General features: G+C 53.0%; 1 protein-coding gene across 5 annotated transcripts in view; it reads left to right on the forward strand.

Moving 5' to 3' along the window:
• Window positions 1–669: 669 nt before the first annotated feature.
• The window catches only part of KIRREL1 (kirre like nephrin family adhesion molecule 1), a 103,157-nt gene continuing 80,462 nt past the window's right edge, over window positions 670–23,364 (forward strand). For 4 of the 5 annotated variants that reach the window (XM_057727200.1, XM_057727210.1, XM_057727212.1 and 1 more), the window contains exon 1: window positions 670–1,072. In XM_057727200.1, the coding sequence (XP_057583183.1) occupies window positions 1,021–1,072 (52 nt within the window). In that variant the 5' untranslated portion in view covers window positions 670–1,020. Of the gene's footprint in view, window positions 1,073–16,723; window positions 16,853–23,364 lie in introns of those variants that run through there. The other variant, XM_057727213.1, reaches the window with a different exon arrangement.

Consider the following 23,364-nt stretch of genomic DNA (forward strand, 5'->3'; position numbering starts at 1 on the left):
GGCCCCACTGTGCGCCGGGAGAGGGCCCCCTGGCCGGGGCCTCCATCCCGTGCAGTTGGAATTCTTCAGCTTTGGCTTTTGTAGGTGGGAAGAGGAGTGAATCCCTTCCCACCGTCAGCATTCATTCGTCAATGGAGAATTCCCAGTTTGGGGAATCTAGGGGTTAGAGTCTGGGTGTGGAATTAACAAGAAAAAAAAACAAAAAAGGATTTGATGCTTTTTGATTCCATGAAGCACCGCCTGCCCACCCCCTCCTCTCCCACACACGCCTACACACACCCAAACACACACAAACACTCACAAACCCTTCCCCGCCACAGTCATCCCCTGGGCGAAAGGCTTGCCCTCAGCCCATGCCCCACCTCCCCAATCCACTGCCCGGTTCCGTAGCCCGGGACCAGGGCTGTGTATATGCAGGGGAGGGAGGCGCGGGTGGGCAGGGGTCCTGCCGTCCCTGCCCCAGCGCTCGCGCCTGTCACGTTCGTTACCCCTTGTGCCCTCCACCGCGCTCTCTCTCGGCGCTCTGTCCGTCTCGGTTCCAGCGAGGGGTGTGTGTGTGTGCGCGCGCACGGGGGGGGCCAGGGGGAGGGCTGTGGAGGGAGGCGCCGTCGGAGGGAGAGCAGACGTCAGGAGGAGGGACGCAGGAGGGAGAGAGGGAGGGAAGGGAAGAGGGGAGAAAGGGAGGGCAGAGATCGAAAGAGACCCGGAGAGATAAAGCCTGAGGCGAGAAATAATTCAAGGGAGAGGGGAGAGGAAGGGGTGGGGGGAGAGAGAGAGAGAAGAGGGAGAGCGAGAGGGGACGGGACCGGGAGGAAAGAGCGAGAGAGAGAAGCGGAGGGAAGGGAAGTGAGTTTGTGCGCGCGAGTGAGTGTGCGTGTGCGTGTGCGTGTGAGTGTGCAGGGGCGGGCGCGGGCGGGCGGGGGGCGGGCTCCCGGGCTCCCCTCCTCCCCAGCCCGCTCCTCGCGCTCCCTCGCCAACTCCGGGCCCCAGCCGCGGGCGGGCGCACGGCGGGCGGCCAGCATGCTGAGCCTCCTCGTCTGGATCCTCACTCTCTCCGATACTTTCTCCCAAGGTAAGCCCCCCCCGCCCCCGCCGCCCCTGCCCTCGGCTTCCCACCCTCACCCCCACCCCCGGGGCCGGGTCTGCGCCCCCGCGGCGGGGAGCGCTGGGGGGCCCGCGGCCGGTCCCCCGGGGTCGGGACGCCACGAGGCGGGGGCTGGGTCCCGGCGCGGAGCCCGGCGGGAGGGGGCGCGGAGGGACGGGGGCTGGCGAGGAGGAGTTTTCCGTTGATCTGCCCAAGTTGTTTCCTCTGGCTGCGCGGGAGAACGGCGAATCCGGGCCGCGAGGGCCAGGGGTCGGAGTGGAAAAGGGATCCGAACGCTCAAAGTCTTTTCCCGAGCCTCTGGCAGCCCTACCTGCCTCCACCCGCCGAAGCCGGGAGTCCGGGCGCCTGGGTCCTGGCCGGGGGAAGGCTGGGATTTCAGAGGCGGGGGGCGGGAGGTGCGCGGAAAGCTGGGGACCCAGGCTCCCGAAGATGCGGCGGAGGGAATCCCCGTCCTCCACCAGCCCAGCCCCTCGGGAGGCTGAGTGAGCGGCGGCTCCAGACTGCCGGGGGCTGCCCCCTTCAGAGGAAGGGAGGGGTGCTCGCGGCCTCTGGTGGGGATTTGAACCCCTGCCCGCGGAGGCTCCGGGTCGGGAGTGGAGTTCCAAAGGCAGCTTCGGGCCCGCTGGATGTGGAAGCGGCCACTTGCGGGATGGGAGGCGGGCTAACACCCACTTGGGGTCAGGGCAGTGTTGATGTCGGGGCTTATTTGGGACTGGCAGTGGGGAGGCTGGGAGATGAGGGAGAGGTTGAGAGAGATGGAGATGTTAGTGTGTCCTGAGGTTGGGCTGGGGCGGGGCGGCGGGGGAACTGAAGAAACCAAGGGCCCGGACTCCAGCCCCGGCGGGGGTCTGTGGGAGTGGATTCTTGTCTCCTGGGGCTGACTCTAAGGAAGATCTAATCCTGCTGAGCTAGCTCCGCGCGGCCCCCTCCCCCCCCCCATGGAGCTGACACACAGAAATTGACATACAAACACCAAAACCCAGCCACAGACACTGAGACAGACATACCCGCGAGCATCCCCCACGCGGAGACAGACACATGCACACAAAGACAGGGACACATCTGAGCAAGACAGATTCCTCCCCCATGTCGGCCCATGCATGCACATCCACGCGCCCAAACACACCAGAACTCGCAGACACAGTGCATGTGCTCAGGCGGGCGTTTACAAGGACACCACACACACACACACACACACACACACACACACACACACACACACACACACACACACACACACACACACACACACACACTGAAACGCTTCTACAGAGTCTAACCCTCCAGTAGACAAAGAAACTTGGACGGATATTCATATAGGCAGACACCCATGGAGATGTACAGACGACAAAATGGAGGAGGTGGTCTCCTTTTGGGATGGGGTGGTGGGAGTCTGGGAAGGGGGAAGTTCACTTGGACGGAGCACCCTCATGCATTGCCCTGCTCTCAGTCCCCTTCCTGGCCTGGTGGGTGTGTGTTTAGGGGTGGGATGTTATGCTGGACCCCTCCCCTCCTCTTCTGGCCAGGCCCCTCCCTAGCTCTGAAGGCCAGCCTGGCCGAGTGGGTGGGGGAGGGTCTCCATCCATCATTCCCCATAGGGCATCCAAGGCCCCCCACCCCCACACATACTTAGGATTTGGGAAGGGTGCACATCAGTGGTGTGAGTGGAGTGGGAAGTGGTGCTGGGGGAGAGGAGGCCTGGCCCTGGGGTTGGCAGGCCAGGCCAGCCACTTGGCAGAAAGTTGGGAAGATGACTTAAGTTCTGACTTTGTTCAGCCAGGCTGCTGGAGAGAGGAGACTGGGGGAGAGGGGGGGAGAGGGGGGAGGGGGGAAGGGCCCATGGTGGTGGGGGAGGGGTCAGCTGGGTCAGTACTGGTATGTGTTGGGGGCAAGCTTCTGTCTGCCCCGTTCCCGCAGCCCTAACGTGTCAGCAACATGGATACAAACGAGCTTCAAGGAACAAAAGCTGCAGTTAGCAAACAGGAGGCATGTGGATTGAATCGGGACAGACATGGTCAGAGAGAAGTGTGTTATGTGCCTTTCTCCCTTTTGAAAGTGGGGGAGCGGGGCTAGCGGTTAGCTGAGCTCCCATCGTCCATCCTCTAGCAGGGGTGAAAACAAGACCTGATGAACGTGTGCAAAAGTATTTGGGGTGGGAGGAGGGGATACCAAAGGGGGGAAAAAAGGGAGAGGATAGAGCAGATGGGAGAGGAAGTCCCTCCTGAGTGTTCCTGGGAAGCTGAGCAAGGACTGGGGAGGAGGCAGGGTGGGGAGGAGTGGGGATCTGGGGCCACTGGGACTCTGCAGGGTCCAGGGAGGTGGCAGGGCCTCTCTCTTCAGCATCCATCCTCAGAAAGAAGGAGTTGTAGGCAGGGGCTGGGGCTGTGAGAGGGGAAACCGAGGGGGGATCGCCAGGCGTTTGAGGGAGGGTGGTGGGGACGTGGGGAGAAGGTGGGAGAAGGCAGTTGAATTGAGGGGAGAGGAGACGGGAAGGGGACGTTCAGCCTAGGCAGAGAAATAAAAATCGCGTTTTAAAGAATTTCAATGGGCTTCATCAATCTTCATTTTTCACTAAATAATTTTCTGTATCTTATCTAAATGAAAACCATTATCCTTCCCCCCATTTCCATCACGCGCTGGCTCCTCAGACTGATTGCGCCGAAAATTGAAATATTTATTCATTTTCTGGGAGATTTTCTCGCTCCCCAGTCTCAGGGAGGAGAAATTGAAAAAGAAAGATTATAGCTAATCAGAGCAATGTGGGATGACAGGCCAGCTCAGGGCGGGAGCTGCCTCCAGGGGAGGCGGGGGTAGGGGGAAAATCTGTCCCCCAGCCCCCAGAGGTCCCCTGGGCATCCCTGCCACTGCTCGGCAAGGCGGTGAGGAGTGAAGGGAAGAGACCCGAGGGCCTCTAAATTCCCAGTATTCAACTGCCTGAGTGCAGCTACATCCTGGCAGAGAACAAGAGTCTGGAAAGAAGAGTAGCTGGGAATGGACTCTCTTCTCCCCATGCCACACACACGCGTGCGTGCATGACCACACACACACACACACACACACACACCCCCTACAGATGTCCCACCCAAAGCAGGATCTTGAGGTTGGGGAAGAGGCAGGGGGAGATATGGCAGAAATTAGGTTACCAGGTCCCTCTCCTTGACCTTGATTGGACTTCTGCTCAGACCCAAAGGGAGGGTGTGAACCCAGTATTCACATTGTAGCCTGGCATTACCCTGGCTACAGCCCTGGAGCCCAGAAGACCCTGGATCAGGAGGAGGAGGAGGAGACATCTAGGCCCTCTCACCTTCTGCTGGCTCCCATGGCTGCATGGTTGGTTGTCTTGCTCTGCTTTTGGTTCTCTGGTGGGGTGGGGATGAGGAAGCCCAGTCTTGTCCTCGGCTCTCACCTGCTTGACTTGAGAACCAAGTGCTCTGATGGAAGCTCCTATAGACCCTCTTTATATCCTTGGGGACCAAGTCTTCATTTCTCTTTTATCCTTTCAGTTTATAACACAGTGCTATGCACACACATGGTAAGTGCCCTTAAATATCTGATCAGTTGATTGATTTGATGAGAGTGCTGAGATGTTGGAAGGAGACAGTATTAAATGGTGCTTAAATCGCAGACTCCTGTCCAGCTTCCTGGCTAAACTCCCTCCCCCTTGGCTACTGGGAAGTTGTGTCAGCTTGAAAAGGTATATGCCTTCTCTGGGCCTCACTTTACTCATCTGTAAAGGAAGGATAGAAATAACATTTCATAGGGTGGCGATGGCAGCTACATATGTTAATTCTGTATAAGGTGCATGGAACAGTGTCTGGCATAGAGAGACGTACTCAGTAAGTGCTCCTGTTATGACTCTGTGGCTGGACATAGGCAGCTGAGTTGCTTGCTTTTTTGGTTTTCTTGCTCCAGCTGCCCAGATTCTTGGTCCTGGGCTCCAGCTCCTCTGCTTCTGTATCTCTCATAGAGAGAACTGAGTTGTGGCTGACCCGGGAGGGGTAGCTGACCAGCCTTCTCCTGGTTGGAGACCTCAGGAGAGGTCTGGGGAAGGAGAGGACCAAGTAGCAGAGGTGGCATTCTAGTGAGGAGGAGCTAGAGCTCTTGTGAGAAATGAGGAACACCAGCCCCGAGGTGGCAGCATTTCAGAGTCTGGAAATGATACGGATCATTGATTGAGCCCGTGTGCTGCTTTATATGCATGTGCATTATCTAATTTAATCTGCGCAACAGCCCCCTGAGATCAGCTCTGTAATCATCCCCATTTCATGGATGAGAAATCGAGGTTACACAGGTTAGGTATCTCAGTGGCACCCAACCCACCTCAAATCCTGCACCCTCCCCTTTGCCTGGGATCCCGCAAACCAGCAGGGACGGATGCTGGGCTAGGACAGGGTCTTTCCCTATCCAGAGCCAGAGGGGAACTAAGAGGAAAAGGGAATGAGTGCTCGTAAATGGAAACTCACTCAAAATTTTAAAACCATCCTTTATTCTGAGATTCTGTCCTTCTGTATTTTTGGGTGTTGAACGGTGTTTCTTTGATGATATGATATGACAGTGCCCATAAAAGACTTTTTTAAAAAGCCCTTTACTTGGCAAATCTAAAGGTTTGCAACTGTGTGTTTGTTTCTAAGATTGCACACGGCCTTACAGGTCTGTGAGCTACAAACTTGGGAACGACCCCTGTGCCACGCAAGGCTGACTCCTGGAGAATCGTGGCAAGGCAAGGGGTGGGGTGCTGAGTGGGGGCCTGTGGAGAAAACCAGGACAGTCGACTTCCAATTCAGCCCAGTCCCTGGCAGACACGGAGGCGGGGGTCTGCTTTTCCCACTGCTTTGGGAGGCCCTGCCTGCCTGAGGGTGGGCAACAGTGACTGTAGGAGGTGTGCTCCCTACCAAAGCATCAAAATTACTTACTGAATCCCTACTGTGTGCTCTTCACGTTATTGCTTTTAACAATGACCGTGTGAAGGCACCCCCATTTTATAGGTGAGGAAACAAAAGCTGAGTTGAATAACTTGCTCAAGGCCATCCCTGGGGTGTTAGGTCCCAGATTTAAACTCTTTGTCTCACTACAAAGCCTACGGTCCACCGGGCAGCCTCCACGGCAGAGGCAGAGCCACCTGTGCAGAGCCTCCCTTCGGGCGAGGCACCTCTGGAGGGGAGAAGAGGCCTTCTTCCTTCTCCTCCTCCCCATGGTGACAGACAGGTTCCTCCTGGTCTTCCAGGAGGCTGTCTTCCAGCCTTCTCCCCCAGGGCTCAGCCCCGGACACCTAGCTCACATTCATCTTGCCGCCTTGATCTGGGGATCATCTGATTTCCTCAGCGGGGATGGAAACCGCTTGTCTGTCAGGAGGAGGAGCTTTGTAATGCCTCAGCCCCTTCTTCCCACCTGTACAGTCTTTTTCAATTTGTATAGTGCTTTCCAATTTTAGCAACTTTTTCACATGTACAGTCTCATTTAATAGAGATATTAGGATCGTCCTGTGATATAGGCAGAGTAGCTATTATTTCTCCATTTTTTTTTTTTTTTTTTTTTTTTTTTTTTTGGCACACGGGCTTAGCTGCTCCGCGGCATGTGGGATCTTCCCGGAGCTGGGATCGAACCCGTGACCTCTGCATTGGCAGGCAGATTCTCAACCACTGCACCACCTAGGAAGCCCCTATTTCTCCATTTAATGGATGAGAAAACAGAGTCCTAGAGAGTTGAAATGACATGCTAAGAGGGAGGCTGGGCTGGAGGTGGGGGGTAGGGGGAAAATTCCTCCATCACCCCAATTTTGGGGGACTGCTTCCAGCTGAGGGTAGGGAAATTCCTCTTCACGTGTCCAGAGCTGAGAAAGCTGTGCCCCTTCCCAACCTGCCAGCTCCTGCCTGGTTTCTTCTTAAGGCCTCCAGGCCACTTTACCTGGCCATGTCCTGGAGGATGCTTTGACCTGGAAAGGGCTGAGTTGGGGGTGGGGGGGCAGTAGTCAGCAGTGGAGGAGAAGGAGGCTGCCACGTCCTCCATCCTGAAATGCGATGTCAAGGAGAGGCTGTTTCAGGAGTCAGGAAAGAGAATGAGTTCCTTCCAAATGAGAGAGAAGGCCGTTCACTTTTGTGGAGGACCCGCTTTGTGTTTTGCTTGCATTAGTAACTCATTTAATACCAACAACCAACTGTTAAGGGTAGGAGTTATTATCCCCATTTTGTGAGTAGCCAAAGAGAGACCCAAAGAAGTTAAGCAGATTGGCCAACGTGATACATCTAAGAAGTAACAGAGCTGGGTCTAGATCCCAAGCAGGGAAGCTGGAGTGGGCAGGCGGGAATGATTCCCAGAAGGTAACCCCTGAAGATGGGCACATCCACCTCTTCCACACTGCTGCTGCATGCAAGTCTCACTGCACAGTGTGTGCCCACATGCACGCGCATGGGTTCCCACGTGGCCTCCTGTGCGCGTGCACACACAGCCATTTCTCACCCCCATACACCTATGGACAGATATCTCTGCCTTTCCCCCGGTTCTTCCATTCACCAGAGCCAGACTGCCATGTTCTGTGTACCCTTCCCCTTCCAGCTACGGCAGCCATCTTTTGAAGAGTCTTTGAAGGCACGGCTTTTTGTTTTGTCTCACGTGCTCTGAAGATGCACACACTACAAGGTTAAGAGAATTAGAACCCTTGGATTCCCCCTTCTGTGACTCTGGTCTCCATCCTGTAGCCCCAGCTCTGATGCCTTCCCACCACTGATGTGCAGATGATGCAAGCTGGTAAGGTTCTTTGAGCTCCCAGGAGGAAAGCTGTTCTAGCTCCCAGACATTGCCAAAGATCACATTTTTCTTTCTTTTTCCATCCCACTCTCCCCCATCCCCCATCAGCTCTCTCCAAGCTCCCGGTGTCTCCCCCTCCACGTTTAATTTCTCCAGCAACTTTTATGAACCTCTGTAGTCTCTAGGAGCTAAAGCCTCATTCCTCTGCCCTCCTTGAGTCCATTTAACAAAATTGGGATCATATTGAAATAAATGGGCCTTGTAGCCAGCCAGCCTCCTCGGGATTAAGGGTCTTAAATCCTGGGTGGAACTCTCTAGTACTCCCTAGCAAATTCCATTAGTTTCCCAGGAGATGCTGCTGCTGCTTCATTGCTCTGGAGGCCTGGCTCTGGGAAGGTGAAGGGAGACTCTCCCAGAAGGCCATGGGGGCTGGGTTTTGAGGCAGGGAAGGGATAGCAGGGACCTGAGTGCTCTGTGCCCACAGGGCGCTCCCTGGAGGCTGTCCCATTCCAGGCCAGATTAGGAATCACACATTCCTCTTCCGGACTGGCTGTTTGATGCTTTTCTTCTCTGCCCCTTATTTCCTTCTGAAGCGATATGTGGAATCCATCCTCACTGGGAGATGTGTGGGAAGAGAGGAAGGACTCAGTTCCTTTTTCCCACAGAACTGGGTTGTGTGCTTCTACTCTGTGCTAGGCACCACTGTTGCAAAAAGAATAAAATGCTATCCTTGCCTTTAAGGGTCTTGCTTTGTGATTTAGGTGCAAATTACTTAGCTTCGCTAGGTCTCAGTTTACTCTTCCATAAAATGGGGAGAATTAATTTTTTTTTTCAAATCAGCAAATGTATATTTCTATGTATAAAACACACTGGTAGGCATTATGGAGAATAACACCCCCCCACACACACACACACAACATCGTATGGTCCCTTCCCTCCAAGAAGCTAAGATGTGTGTATATATGCAAAGATTCTAGGTGATGCTAGGCTGGGTATAGTTGGTGTCAGGATAGCAGGCAGTGTGCACCGTCAGAGCTGGGGAGTGTGCTTTGGGCTGAAGAGGCCAGGAAGGGCTCCACGGAGGAAGTGGGTCTAAGGATGGACAGGATGTGGATGTGGCAGGAAGAGGGAGAGTATTACCAGACTGGCTGAACTTCCCGAGCCAAGGTGTGGCTGCCGGAATGTGTGGGGTCCGCTGAGGCTGGTGGCAGCCAAGGATTTGGGTCAGGGAGAAATATTGGAGGTGGTCCAGAACAGGAGACTGGGGCCTGACCCACGAAGGCCTTGAAAAGCCAGGCCAGAGATTGTCCTGTAGGAAGTGGGGAGCCAGGAATTTCTGTTTCTGAAGCAAAGGAAGTATTAAAAACCTGTGGCATCCCTACCTCATTCCTCACCAAACCCTCTCCTCCTCTTAAACTCCTCATCTGCTGGAACTGCTATAGAGATTTGCAGCCCTTCAGTTTAAAAAAAAAAAAAAAGAAAAAAAGGTGAAACGGGCCGATGATCAGGGTTTGACCAGGCAAAAGTGAGCAGAAAGCCTTAGAGGAAACCAGTTGTGCCTTGGGAGATCTCAGATCTGTGACCTGAGCTGGGAAGGCTTTGGAATGATGAGATCTTTTTGCTCTGCGAATCCTCAGGTATAAGATAAAGATGTCCGAGACGGCGTTCAGTGGAGAGCCCTGCAGCTTGGTGGACACCTAGCTTCTTTGTCACATGTCCCCTGGGAGCCTAGGCTGGGTATGCACTGCCCAGAGTCTAGGGGAACCACCTGGTTCCAGCAGAGGGCCAATCCGGATTTAGTCCCTGCAGGGTCAATCTTGGGCCGTTTCCTCTGGTCAGTGGCCAGAGACGTGTGTGCATTTGGGGGCTGAGCCTAGAGGTTCTTAAAACCTCTGCAAGGAAGCCAGCTCTGGTTTTTCAAATGGAAACCTTTGAAGAAGATTCCCGGTAGGGTGGTGAACACCAGTGTGGTTTTTGTTTTTGTTGTTGTTGTTGTTGTTAAATATTTATTTTATTTTTGGCTGTGTCGGGTTTTAGTTGCGGCACACAGGATCTCCACTGGGATCTTCGTTGCAGCATGCGAGATCCTCTGCTGCAGTGTGCAGGTTTCTCTCTAGTTGTGGTGTGCAGGCTCACTCGTTGGGGCATTCAGTCTCTGTAGTTGCGGCATGCGGGCTCTCTAGTTGTGGCCCACGTACTCAGTAGTTGTGGCGCGTGGGCTTAGGTGCCCCAAGGCACGTGGGATCTTACTTCCCAGATCTGGGATGGAACCTGCATCCCTTGCATGGAAAGGCAGATTCTTAACCACCGGACCACCAGGGAAGTCCCAGCCAGCGTGTGTTTAATGGCTGAACCAAGCCGGGCACTCACTCAGCTAGGCACTGGAGATACAAAGGTAAGTGAGATTTGGTCCCTGTCCTTGAGGCACTCTGGGCGGGTGTGGGAGATGGATGTATAAACACATATTGACAATACTATAAGATAAACGTTGGGAGAGAGGTATGTGAAAAATGCTGAAGTCTAGCTGTCGGAGAGGGGGGAGTGGAGGAGGCAGCCTGGCAGGGGGAGGGCACAGCCACAGATGTGAGGCTCCGGCTGCGGCTGGAGCCTCTGGAATGCAGCGCTGCTCAAGATATCCCGGCTCTGGACAATCCCTGATTGTGCCCCCTGCTCCGGATGGAAGGAGCTGAGGAATCCGAAGGAGTGAGCGAGGTCCCTCCCAAGGATTATGATTTCCAGGAACAAAGGCAGTTTATAAAAAGCGCACTTTCCCCAAATCTCCCAACCTCTTGTGTCCAGTTCCCTCTTCCCCACCCCTACTCCCACCCAACAGAGCTGATTTCTAAATTAACTTTGTTCTTGTAATCAGCTTAGCTGAGTTTTTTTTTTTTTTTTTTCTTTTTTCTTTTCCCCCTCCTTCCTGAATTCTCCCAGGAACAGCCTGCGGCCCTACTCGCTCCATTACCCAGCATTGTCAAGCCATGAGGTGCTTTTAACTGCTTCTTCCCATTCGATTCGCTTAACTGGGAGGTTATTAAAAGGAAAGAAGCTGAGATGGGCAGATGGGGGCAGAGAGAGAAGAGAGAGCCAAGGGAAAGGGAGAAGGCAGGCTGGCAGGGTGAAGCCCCGGAGAGAAGTTGGGGTTTTCTTCATCTTGATTCCCTAGTCATCCAGTGGACTCCTGGGTTTTAACCCCAATCCCTGAGCAGTTGACATACTGCTCTGTGCCTCAGCCCCTGCCTCCCTGGAAGTCTACCAGCTTGGCCTCACTGTGGGGTAGGGTTGGGAGGACTCCCAGAGGCCCCAGCAGCCCGCTCCCTCTGTGCCCACCTCTCCCACCCACATCCTCCTGCCACCAGTTCTATCAGCTCTCCAGCCTCCACCCCCAAGTCAGCTACTGCCTGGATGATGTTTGATCCTAGACTGATGTCCCTATCACCCAGCACACATCTGGGAATTCTTCCCTCACCAGGCCGTGGGTGAAGTGAGAATACAAATTCATTTTAATGTCAGTTTGAGCCAAATATAATTAGAAAGGAAAACCTGACTTGGCAAAAAAGAAAAAAAGAAATCTAATGCATTGCAAAGCTAAGTTAGAATGACTTCTGGATTATCTGCCCTGCTGCTGCTCTCCATTTGTGCAGAAAATTGAGAGTTGAGCCTCTAAACCTGTATCTAAGGGATTTGGTTTGTGCATGTTGCCTTTGGTTTCATACCAGGGTCATGTCGTAAGACTGGTCTCTTTCAATACACCCTTGGAACTGGATAACCCCTCAAGTGCCCTGGGACCTCCTTACCCGAAGGCCTCTGGGAAAGCCAGACTTGCCCAGAGAGACTGCCACCCGCGTGATCAAGACCAAGTCATTTCACAGGAGCCTCAGTTTTCTCATCTATAAAATGGGGAGAGTAATACTTGCCTCAGAGGGTTGCTGTGAGGACTGAATGAAGGAGTCTATGTTAAGGAACTGTATTTGGAACACAGTCGATATGCAGTGAATCACATTGCACAACAGTTCATAGTTCAAGGCAGATATGAGGAAGGCAGACGGTAGGATGAGTGAAAAACGAATGATGGTGCAAATACAGATAAGTCTCTGTGAACTGTGCCAGTGATGCTGGTAATCCCTGCATGTGTGGTTTTGGAATGCAGTGTGGTGGGAGCTTTGAGGTGGCAGCAAAGCCTCGTGGAAAGCACCCTGCTTTAGAATTAGGTCTGAAGTCCTGGCTCTGAAGGGTCCGTGATCTCTTCACCTTTGCAAGCCTTAGTTTCCTCGGCTATTAAATGGAGCGATGGCAACCACTTACCTCTACTTTAAGCCCTGGGAAAGCCCTCCTCAGGCAACGCACAGGACGCGTGACCAGAAGGTTTTACGCCCTGTCTCCCCACAAGGTTTCAAGTCAGTGTGTTAGAACGATGATTCTCAAATGTCAACATGCTTATGAAGCACCTGGGTATCTGGTTAAAACGGGCAGATTCAGATTCAGAAGATCTGGGGTCAGGCGGAGTGTATGCGTTGGCACCAAGCTCCCAGGTGACGCTGATGCTGCGGGTCCTTGGACCACACTCTGAAGTGTCAGAGGACGCGTTCCTCTGGGGAAATAGATCGTCAGCATTCTAATGGGAAGCAAGAAAAAATAGAATCCATTTACCTGAATTCACTTTTCAGCCAGCTTAGTTGTGTAACAGAGCCCGGATGGGTCATTGATTTGGGAGTGTCAATATGTTTTAGAGACGCAGGTTGTGGGACAGGAGAGGGGGCGGAAGGTGCCAGCGTGCCCATCTTCCGCCCCAAGGCTGACCTGCCCGGCCTCCTCCCTGCCACCCCCGAAGCTCCCAGCCACCCCTGCTCCACCCCACCAAGTCTTCACCCAGGCCAACAGCTGCCAGCTGCAAAGTTGAAAAGCAAGTCGCCAGCATGTTGGTGGAAACTCCTCCACACCCGAGCCAGTCAGTCATTTCCACTCCATTTTTTTTTTTTTTTTTAATGAAAAGATTCCCCATAATCCAGCTCTCATGTGGTGGTGTTTTGGGGGAGAAATTTTTGACAGAGTTGCTAGCCAGGGCCTAGACCCTGTTGGCTTTGGCTTAAAAATTTGGTGACGAGCAAATTGAGATTTGGGGAGGAAGGCAGGTCAAAGGCCTCGCTGAGGGCGTGGTTTGGGGGGTGCCGTGGAGCCCCATCCCTGGGCAGGTCATTTTCTCACACTCACATGGACCTAATGGCTGTTCAGGCCACATGAGGAGCTAACTCACTCTCTCCCTCCCTTCTCTGTCTGTGTGCAGAGCCTCAGGCTGTAGAGGAAGAGCAACAGGCCAGAGAAGAGAGAGCCTCTGCCTTCAGCATTCTGATTCGATGGAGGAAGCTTGGTCCTTAAATTCAGGGAATCCTGTCCACTAGGGGAAACAGGAACCCCCTTTACTTCCCCTTATCCCCCACTCCCCTAGAAAACTGGCTGCACATTCAGCCATCCCAAGTGCAAATACAGACATGCAAACGGCACACATCCATCCTGAGGGGTTTCAGAGTAAATAAAGAAGGAGGTGGAATCAGTCAGGTTGGGCTTCCTGGAACGTGGAACCTGAGGTCAGGAATGAGGATGGAGAGATGATTCTGGAAGAATCCCAACGTCTTTGGACTCTCAAGATCTCTCTCTTTAGGCAGGTAGGACTAACTGGAATCAACCTGGACAGGTCAGTGTCTGTCCTTTTGCTGACGGGAAAGAAATTTCTTTTGCTCCCCCGCCCAGTCACTTTCATATCTAATAACTCCTGGCAAGCAGGAAGTTCTTCTTTGTGTCTAACCTGAACCCTTCCTGCTGCTGCTCAAAAAAACCCGTCTTGAGACTGTAATTGGATAAGTGTCCGGTATTCTCTATGTCTGGAAAAATAACATTTTCCCCAGTAGGTTCATTTTTCTCTCACTGCAAGGCAGAGTTCCCCGTGATGGAGAAGCGAGCCCAGGGAGGTCACAGGTGAACCTGTCTCTGAGGCCCCAGTTGAGGCACAGCAAGTTGTCTCTTTAGGGGTCAGATCTGCTTTCCAACAAATCACCAAGGCTATCTCCCCAGTGTCCCCAGTCAGGGCCAGAAGGATAGTGTTCCCGAGAACCTGGCTGAGTCACCATGCCCTTACTTGTCCAGTTTCCCCTTCTCAGTGCTCGGAGCAGCTGGAGGCTGGAGGGCTCTGGTGTCCTTCACGGGCCCACTGTCTCTGGCTGCTGGCCTGCGGGCCCCTCCTCCTCCCTCCACGGGGAGCCAGGCTGAGAGCGGCCCTGACATCTGCTGCTGCACCAGGCACCTGTCGGAAAGCTGGGCCTGCAGGGGAGAGGCAGAGGTAGGCCTATGCCACAGTCACGACCTGTTCTAGCTTCAGAGCAGGAACGTTTTCCTTTTGGAATCACACAGGGATGTCCTCAACCCAGCCGTGCCTGGGTGGACAGCGTGGATCCCACATCAGCATGGGCAGAGAAAGGCGGGGGTGAGGTGTCTGCCTTTGGAGAGCTACTAATCTGATGGAGTGTGGACTAGGATGCTGGACTGTATTAGGTCAGTGCAAACTCTTAGCTCTAAGCTTGAACTTGAGGGTGGAGACTTGGTTTCTGCTATCAGATAGCTGATTATAATAGAGGAGATAGGTTCCCCATCTTCCTTAGGGTCTAAACAAGAAAGATCATCTAAACAAGGGGAGGATTTTGAACCCTGTTGTACGTCTGCACAGGAGAAGATGGGAAGAGGTACTGGAGCTGTGGCATCAGTTATGGAAGGGTTCCAGGAAGGGACAAGAAAGGAAAATGGACCCCAGGGGGAAGGGCTGGTAGGGCACGACCTGGTGTAAAAGAAGGTGGGAGAGAGGATCTTACAAGGGGCTGGGTGGGAGAAGAGTGGGAGGGGTGCGGTGAGGGGAGGGCTGCCCAGCTGGGGCCCTGTGGGCTGCAGGCTCCAGGAGCTGAGAGCTGCGGTGTCGCCTTGTCAAGCTGTGGCCCCTGCAGCATTCACACCGGCTGTGTGACACACACCCACACGCACAGGCAGGGAGAGGAATGGTGTTAAAGCAGCTCCTGCTCCCTTGAGGACAGGGTGGAATGTAAGTCCTCGAAGAGGAGGAGCTGTCATGTCTGGGGGGAGACAGGAGCTTGGCCCTCTTGTCCTCCTGGAGGAGACGGTGGAGGTGTTCCAGTTGGCTCCAGCGTGGAGCCTGCCTGTGGGGCAGCGTGTCTTTGTCGGGGGTGGGGGGTTGCTACTCTTTTTCAAGGGTAGCCATGGCCGGGGGTCCTGGAAGTGCTGCCCGGTGGCCTGGCACGGCACAATCTGTCCACCAGCACAGACCCGCGCTCCACTGCGCTGGGCTTCTCCCTGCCCCCCCCCCCCCCCCCCCCGCCGGATGCTTCCCGGGCCTCTTCCTCCCGCTGTCCTTCCCTGTCTGTCGGTCTGTCACTCGGCAGGAGTGAAATGTGCCTTGCTCCTGGAGCATTTGCTGCTTGATAATTTGTGGATTATAGCTAACTCTCGATAAAGATTCTCCTAATTGCTTGGCTCACCTCAGGTTCTATCATCAAAGCAAAGCCGTGAGGCCCCCCTCTCGCCCTCCTTTTCTTTTTATTATCTCTTAATTAATCACTCTGGCTTTCACACTTAGCAGATAATTACAGTCTCCTGGGCACGCAGCTCATTTTCATAACCTCCTGCTCCAAGCCAGCAGCAGAGGGGGGAGGGGAGGAAGCGGGAGAGAAGGGGAAAGTGGGAAGAGAGATGCTGGAGGGAGGTGGGGGCAGCAGGCAGCGGGTGTGTGGCACCCACGGAGGAGAAGAAAGGGATGTCGGGGCAGCAGCACCAGGGAAACATGGAGTTCTGAGCGGAGCAAGGGGACTTGAAGCCCTGGTGGGCCCAGCAGGCCCAGGGAGGCTCTGTCTAGGGGCAGGTAGTATGATCGCGCTCCCTGGGGAAGGCCCCCCTGGTCCACCAGGGCTGGTGCAGCCTGAGCTGCACATCGAAGGCTCCCTTAGCCTCCCGGGGGCTGGGGGTGGGGTGGGGGTGGGGGACACAGCAGGATATGTGCATAGCTTGGTGGCCAGAAAACTTTTTTTATAAATTTATTTGTTTATTTATTTATTTATTTTATTGGCTGTGTTGGGTCTTTTTGGCTGTGCGCGGGCTTTCTCTAGTTGCGGTGAGTGGGGGCTGCTCTTCGTTGTGGTGCACGGGTTCCTCACTGCCGTGGCTTCTCTTGTTGCGGAGCTCAGGCTCTAGGTGCGTGGGCTTCAGTAGTTGCAGCACACGGGCTCAATAGTTGTGGCTCACGGACTCTAAAGCGCAGGCTCAGTAGATGTGGGGCACGGGCTTCGTTGCTCCACGGCATGTGGGATCTTCCTGGAGCAGAGATGGAACCCGTATCCCCTGCATTGGCAGGCGGATTCTCAACCACTGCGCCACCAGGGAAGCCCCAGAAAACTTAATGAGGAGCAAGAGATGGTCCCAAGTGAAGTTCATTTGACCATGTGCTGGGAGGTGAGGCCAGCTGGGGTAAGAAGGGTGACAGGGAAAGGCAGGGCAGGGCCACCACCTGGTTAGGACCCAGGTCTTGTCCTTGGAACTTCTCTCTTTTGAGGAGAGCAGGACACACACCCTGGGGCTGAATCCCATGGCCATAACTAGGGGATGGCCACTCCGTCCTGTGATTGGATGAAGAGGGGAAGGCCTGGCAGTTACGCCTATGCCCTGGAGGCGCTGTGCCAGGATTTTGACAATATGCTCATTACCCCATTTCAGAGATGAGAAAACTATGGCTCAGGAAGACGAGGTGAGGGAGGGAGAGAGCACTGTTCTCCCTGGGCCCTCAGCCCTGGCATCACCACAGACCTTGGGGCTTTCCTTGGGCTTCCAACCCAGAGATAAACAGAGAGGAAGACGTCCAGATGATGGATGTGAGAAGCTCGAGAGACAGGAGAGTTTACCCAGAGGGTTAGACACGGAGCTGGACTGGAACCCAACCCAAAGCTCTAGAAGGTGCTCACGTCCCCACCACTGTTCATCATGTCTCTGTGGCCTGGGCTGCTGGTCTGCAGGAAGTGGTGGACGTCCATTTGTTCCTGCTCTATATTGAATTTTCCTTCACGACAGCACAATGCGCTTGGTCTTTTTTCTTTTTTAAAAAACTTATTTATTTATTGGCTGTGTTGGGTCTTCATTGCCCACTTCGGTGGCTTCTCTTGTTGTGGTGCACGGGCTTTGGCATGTGGGATCTTCCCGGGCCAGGGACTGAACCCGTGTCCCTGCACGGGCAGGCGGATTCTTAACCACTGCACCACCAGGGAAATCCCACAATGTGCTTGGTCTTAAGAAAGAAATATTTTGCTGTTAACTAGCTGTGAGACCTTAGAATTGTCATATAACATGAATCTCCGTTTCTTCATTGGGAAATGGGCATCTTGAAAAGATTGCAGGTGGTGTGTGTAAACAGAGTTCCTGGCATATGCCAGGTGCTTAACGACGAACGGTAACTGTTACTCCTCCTCCTCCTACTGTTATCACCACTGCGCCTGAAAGCACCTTAGAAACCACATAAAACAAGGTAATTTTTTAAAGAGCTGGTGAGGGAGAGAGGGTCCTTGTGTTCAACTTCCTCAGTTAAGGGAGGGTGCAACATTTCCACCCTGTGCTCCTTCTGGGGTGTGCTGGGGAGCCTTGACCACCCAGGTCCCTCTGTCCCAGTGCAGTTTTTCTTCCCACAGGTAAGTTGTGTGATCCAGCCGGGGCTGCTTCCAGCTCAGAGCTTGTTGGCATCCAGCTCCAAGCAGGGTGGATGCTCCCTTCGCTGACCTCCAGGCCTCAGACGGCCCATTGCGCCTGCCGCCTGCAGCAGAGCACCTGTGCCGAAGGGTTAAGGGTGTCCTGTCTCACATGGCTTGCAACTTCAGCATTGGCTTCTGGTTTCCCAGGCACTACGATAGGAAAGTCTATATTCAGGAGGCAATATGGAAGGAGCACTGGATTGCGAGTCTAGGTGTGGATTTTTAGGCCCGTTTGTGCCTGTCAGGGAGTGGCCTTATGCACTGAACTGGGCCTGTCTTCTTATCATAAAACAAGAAGGTTAATCTCCCAAGATTCTTTCTGGCTGCACCATTTTCTAACTCTTTACCATGGGGGGGAGGGGGGGAGGGGGGAGTTCACAAAAAAGGACTGGTTCTTCTTGAACGAGGAAGAGCCTGGATCTCTCTGATTTGGTTTTTGAGCCAAGGCTGGAGGTACTGATTTCAGGGGGCCAGAGCTGGGGTGCCCCAGGAGAAGCACTAGTTGCTCAGGAACCAGGGTAGAAGCAAATGTTTTATACATTTTTTAGATCTGGTCTGGACTCTGGGTAAGGACAGCAGCCGTGCCTTTCTCCCTGCAGATACACACACACACACACACACACACACACACACACACACACACACACACACATACACACACACACACACTCTGGGGATGCGGGTGATCCAGCCCACTCTGGAAAGGTGGGGGGCCCTGGATCAAGAATGTGGGTGCTTGTGTGTGCATGTTGATAAGAGTTTGTTCCTTAAGAAACATGCTCTGGCTTCGCCCTGAACTTTAGCTTTGGTCTGTGAAAAGGTTTCGCAGAGTCTTGTGGGAACATAAACATTTGGCAGATTTCTTTCCCTGAAAGCTATTTCTTCTCCTTTCTTTTTCTGGGAACTTTCGCCAGCAAGATCAAGGCCCCTCCACCCTCCCGTCCTCCCTCCCCTTTGCCTGAGACACCCAACCCCCTCTCCTCCTCTCCGAGATGAAAACAAAGTGAACTGGTGGGTACTGGGAATCTTTGCAGGGCAAACCGGGCCAGAAGAAAGGAGTGAGGCAAACAGACAGCTCTCCCAAGAGGAGAAATTACAAGAAGGGAGGGGAGAGAGAGAGAGAGAGAGAAAATAAGCAAATGGCATCAGTGGTGAAAAGTGAATTCCAGGCATTTAAAATTCTTTTGGTTTTAATCATCTCAGAGGCCGACCAGAGCTGAGCTGTGGGGGAAGGGAAAAAATGAAAACCAGGGCCCTCTCCTAGGAGCCAGAGACCAGGAATTTCAGTCTGTAAAGACCTGAAGACTTCACTATGTAAGCGTCTCCATCCACGCCCTCCACCTCCTGCATCTAATGCTCAGAAGAGTTACCTCCTCCAAGGTCCTTTCCTGACTAACCCTCCCTTTATCTCGTTTCACAGGCTTAGTTTATACTCAGTTTTAAAGCACTGACCTTTCAGTTTTCTACCAGATTGCAAGTTCCCCAAGGCCCTGGATTATGTTTTGTTAAAAACAAAACAAAAATAACAAACAACAAACCCCAGCCTCTTTCGTAAGTCATGCCTGGGCCTCCTCGGTGAGGGTCAGGGCCCCCAGAGGAGCTTCTGGGCCTGTTTTCCTCATTTGTAAAATGGATTTGAAGAGATGGGCTGAACCTAGAAGAGACTCCCGAGGGATCTGGGAAGCTGGGAGGAGCCTGGCAGGTCCTGGGCGCCTCCTCTGTGCTGTGTTCTGTGTTGGCTGCTTTAGGACCATCCCAAGGGCTGTCCTGTCTTCTTGCCCCCTCCCTCAGGGTCGGGGGCTGGTTGTCAGGAAAAGCAGCAGAGGAAGCCCTGGATACTGGCATGGTGGGTGGGGGGATTCCAGGCTCATTCCCTGGCCAGGGGGGCAGGGTAGGTTTTAATGTGAGGGAGTGGGTCAGCAATTCTCAGCCTGGTCAGGTGATGGGTGATGAGGTACAGAGCGCAGCAGAGCCTGAGGTTAAGCCTGGAAAGAAGCAGGAGGAGGCCAGGGAAGACCCTGTCACACTGCCATGCTCAGAAGCCTCCTCCTTTCCTAGTCTGGGCCCTCCCTGTGTGCTCAGCCTCTTTCTTCATTCTGAGCTCCCTCCCTCCTCCTCCTCCTCCTCCCCCACTCTCTTTCTCCTTCTCCACCTGGAGGTAGCTCTTTCCATTCTCCTGACCACTAGCTGTTTCTCCCACTTTCCCAAACCCTCTTTCCTTCAAACTTCCATGCTGGGGTGTTTGGACTTTGTTTCTTATCGTGCACTTCCCACTTCCTTCTGCCAAGAAGATTACAGACATTGACAGCTCGAGGGTATATTAGAGCTCATCTGAGATTGGGAGTCGGGTGACCTGGATTTTCATCTTGACTCTTCTTGGGCTGTTTCTTCTTGGGCAAGTCACATGCTCTTTCAGGGCCTCAGTTTATTCAACTGTAAAACAAGCTCACTGGGTGATGCCTGAGGTCCCGGAAGTACTCTTCATCTTCTGGGTAAAAGAGCAGGATCTGGAGTTCAGACTGCTCAGGTTCAGATCCAGGACCTGCTGCCTCCCACCAGCATGACCCTGGGCAAGTCCCTTCACCTTGGTAGAGAAGAAGAGCGGCACCTGCTTCGTAGGGTGGTGATAAAGATTGCATTAAGTAATCTGTGTCGAATGCTTGGCAGAGGTATCTGAGATGCTTTAAGTATGCAGTGTGTGTTAGCTCTTATTGCTAAATTGGATCCTAACATTTTATGGTGTGGAGTAATGAGAAGAGCCCTGAATTTGTCGTCAGAAGACCTGGGTTCAGATTGCAGCTTCCTTCCTGACTTTCTGTGTGACCTTGTACAATTTCATTTCAGGTCGTGAATATAAGTTAATGAAAAGTTTCTGGGGACAAGGGGACCTTCTCTTTTGGCCTTGCATCTACCCCACCCTCTGTGCCTAGAATGGCGCCTGGCATAGGCACTCAAGAAATCTGTGTTCCGTGAAGGATTGAGTATAAGGTACTAATCTATGAACAAGGAAACTGAGGTTCTGAATGGGAAAATGAATTGCTCAAGATGGATACAGCTAACCTGTGTTGTGTGTGGTGGGGGGAGAGGGGGGCTGTTGTGTACTGTAGGATGTTTAGCAGCTTACTTGACCTCTACTCACTAGAAGCCAGTAGCACTCCCCATCCACTGGTGTAACAATAAAAAATGTCTCCGGACATTTCCAAGTGTCCCCTGGGATAAAATCGCACTAATTGAGAACCATGGAACTAATCAGAGGAAGAGCTAGACCTAGAAATCAAGTCTCCTGACTCCCAATCTATAGCTTTCTCTAAAATGCCGGATTGTTGTTTATTTCTCCCTTTGCCCAAGTATTTAACCTTGACCCATGTAAAACTGAGAGAGGGTTATGTTGTTGAGGAGTAAGTAGAGTATTCCAATCTCTAGCCCGTTTTAGAAATGGTTAGGTTTCCACCTAAACCATAACTTACCGACGGGGGGCCAGGGAAGGAGCAGACAGGAGGCAAAGACAGCCACCCGGACAATACACTAGTGGGGAGTGAATGGAGGTCCTGACTTCCTTTAGAAACATGTGAAGTTTGTAATGAGGAATTGCTGGGAGATCCGCCCCCTCTCTGCCTTAAGCAGATAAAAGCAGACCCCTGTGGTGCCGGACAGCAGGACTGTTTTGGGTCTCAGGCACCTTTTGCACCTCCCTCTTCTACCCACCCACCCCCACCAGCTATAGCTGCTGAGACTTCTCTGATGGCCTAAGGCAACTTAGAGCACAGAAAAATCACAGGTTCCATCCAGCCCCTTAGAGTTGCCAGTGAAAACCAAGATGCAGGAGTGTGACTCACTACCCCAGAGCAGACGCTAGAACTAGAAGTTCCATCTTCACCCTGCCTTGCCCCCCATCCAGCACACACACACACACACACACACACACATACACCCCTCCCAGCACACACACACACATACACACACACACACACATCCCTCCCAGCAGATCGGAAACCACTGCTTCACATCCACGGACCTCCCTGCATGCCCCCCTTTCCAGGTACACAGATCAAAAAGCCCTTTCGGGGAGGGGAGGGGAGGGGAGATAAGGAATCCATTGCCCATTAATTTCTAGAGGAATTGAGGCCCAGAGAGGAAGGTGGTGATCCCCAGAGAATCTTGGGTGACACTGATCCTGAGACTGCCAGCAGGTCCCCCACCCTCTCCAGATATGCCCTTATCCTTCAACCTCTGCCCCATCCCTCCTAAAGGGCCTACTATTGCTGTCATGGCAACCAGGGGATTAGGGCCAGCTAGGGAGCCCAACGACAGGGGAGAGGGCTTAGAGAGGAGGCAGGTGGAAGGAGGAAATGAGAGAATGAGGTGATGATAAGGAAACAGAGCTGGGTGTGGGGAGAGCAGGGTAGAGAGGAAGGTGAAAGGAAGGGAGGGGATGAGAGAAACCTCATCCATCCTAAGAGAGAAAAGGAGGGAGGAGCGGGGAGGGAAGAGAGAGAGAGAGAGAAACCTCAACTTTTATTTAAAATCAGAGAGCAGTTGTACGCCTGGAGTCGTTGCCATGGCAACGGCAAAGAAAAGGAGATAGAGAGCTTGTGAAGCCGTGAAAACCCAATAGGGGTAAATGTTTAAAGCCAGGAACAAAAACCATTCAGAGATAATTAAGTAACAGGCTGCAGGTTCCAGACTTCTGCCCATTGTCAGGGGACTTGGCCTGAGATGCCAGCCTGCTCTACCTCTCCTTCTCCTCCGCCTTTATCCTTCTCCTCACTCACCAAGAGAATTTCAAAGAAGCAGCCAGGGAGCCCCAACCCTCCCTCCAATCTTCTTCCCTTTCACTGGGGACTGCCCCTCTCACTCCAGTGCCAGCTCCCCAGACCAAGGCTGGACAAGCTTCCTCTCCTGCACTATTAGGAAAAATACAGTCTTGGTAGAGAAAAAGACAAAAAAGGCTTTGGTCAGATAGAAGAGCTTGTGGACACTATAGTACTAGATGGATAATGAAGTTGTGGACTTTCTTCCTTTCGATGACCTCGAGGGTAAGGGATGCAGATGTCACAGGCAGGCTGACCTCTGTTGACTGTAGCCCTCTGGGTCTCTGAAATGCTGGAGTACCTGGGCTCTTCCTTCGGAGGGGGAGGTACGGTTTAGTCTGGGAGCTTGGCTGGGCCTACTTAACTGTGTTTAATTCTACCTCTAATTCCTCTCTGAATGCTCCTTAGGATTTTTTTTCCAGCAGGCTTAATCTTCCCAAGCTTCAAGATGGCCAAAAGCTAAGCTGATATTTTGGGGGTTAAGTATATGCTGCAGAAATAAAAAAAGAAAGAAAATGCTAAAATACTTTTTCATATTTTAAATGAGTCTCACTCAGTCACCTCACTCCCACCCCAAACATCACAACAGCTGGCTGGCCCTTTGCCCTGTCTCCTCAGGGAAATAATCTTTTGAGTTCTGCTTCCCCCTACCTTCAGATGCCTCCCAAGAAATCCTGGATATCAGAGAAGGCTGTGATGTTCGTTCCTCCTCTCATCTCGGGATGCAGTTCGGAACTGAAGGCTAATATAGCTAAGTCGCAAGAGTCCTGTTTTATATCTGCAGCCTCCCACCCCACCCCCCCACCCCCTCGCTGTTATCACCCACCTGCAGTCCATTCCTCCAGATACTCTAAATTTTATCCTTAGACTAAGCCAGACCATCAGAGAGTGGCAAACTGAGACTGAACGGTTTTGG

This window comes from Hippopotamus amphibius, chromosome 1, assembly GCF_030028045.1.
Source record: "Hippopotamus amphibius kiboko isolate mHipAmp2 chromosome 1, mHipAmp2.hap2, whole genome shotgun sequence".
NCBI lineage: Eukaryota > Metazoa > Chordata > Mammalia > Artiodactyla > Hippopotamidae > Hippopotamus > Hippopotamus amphibius.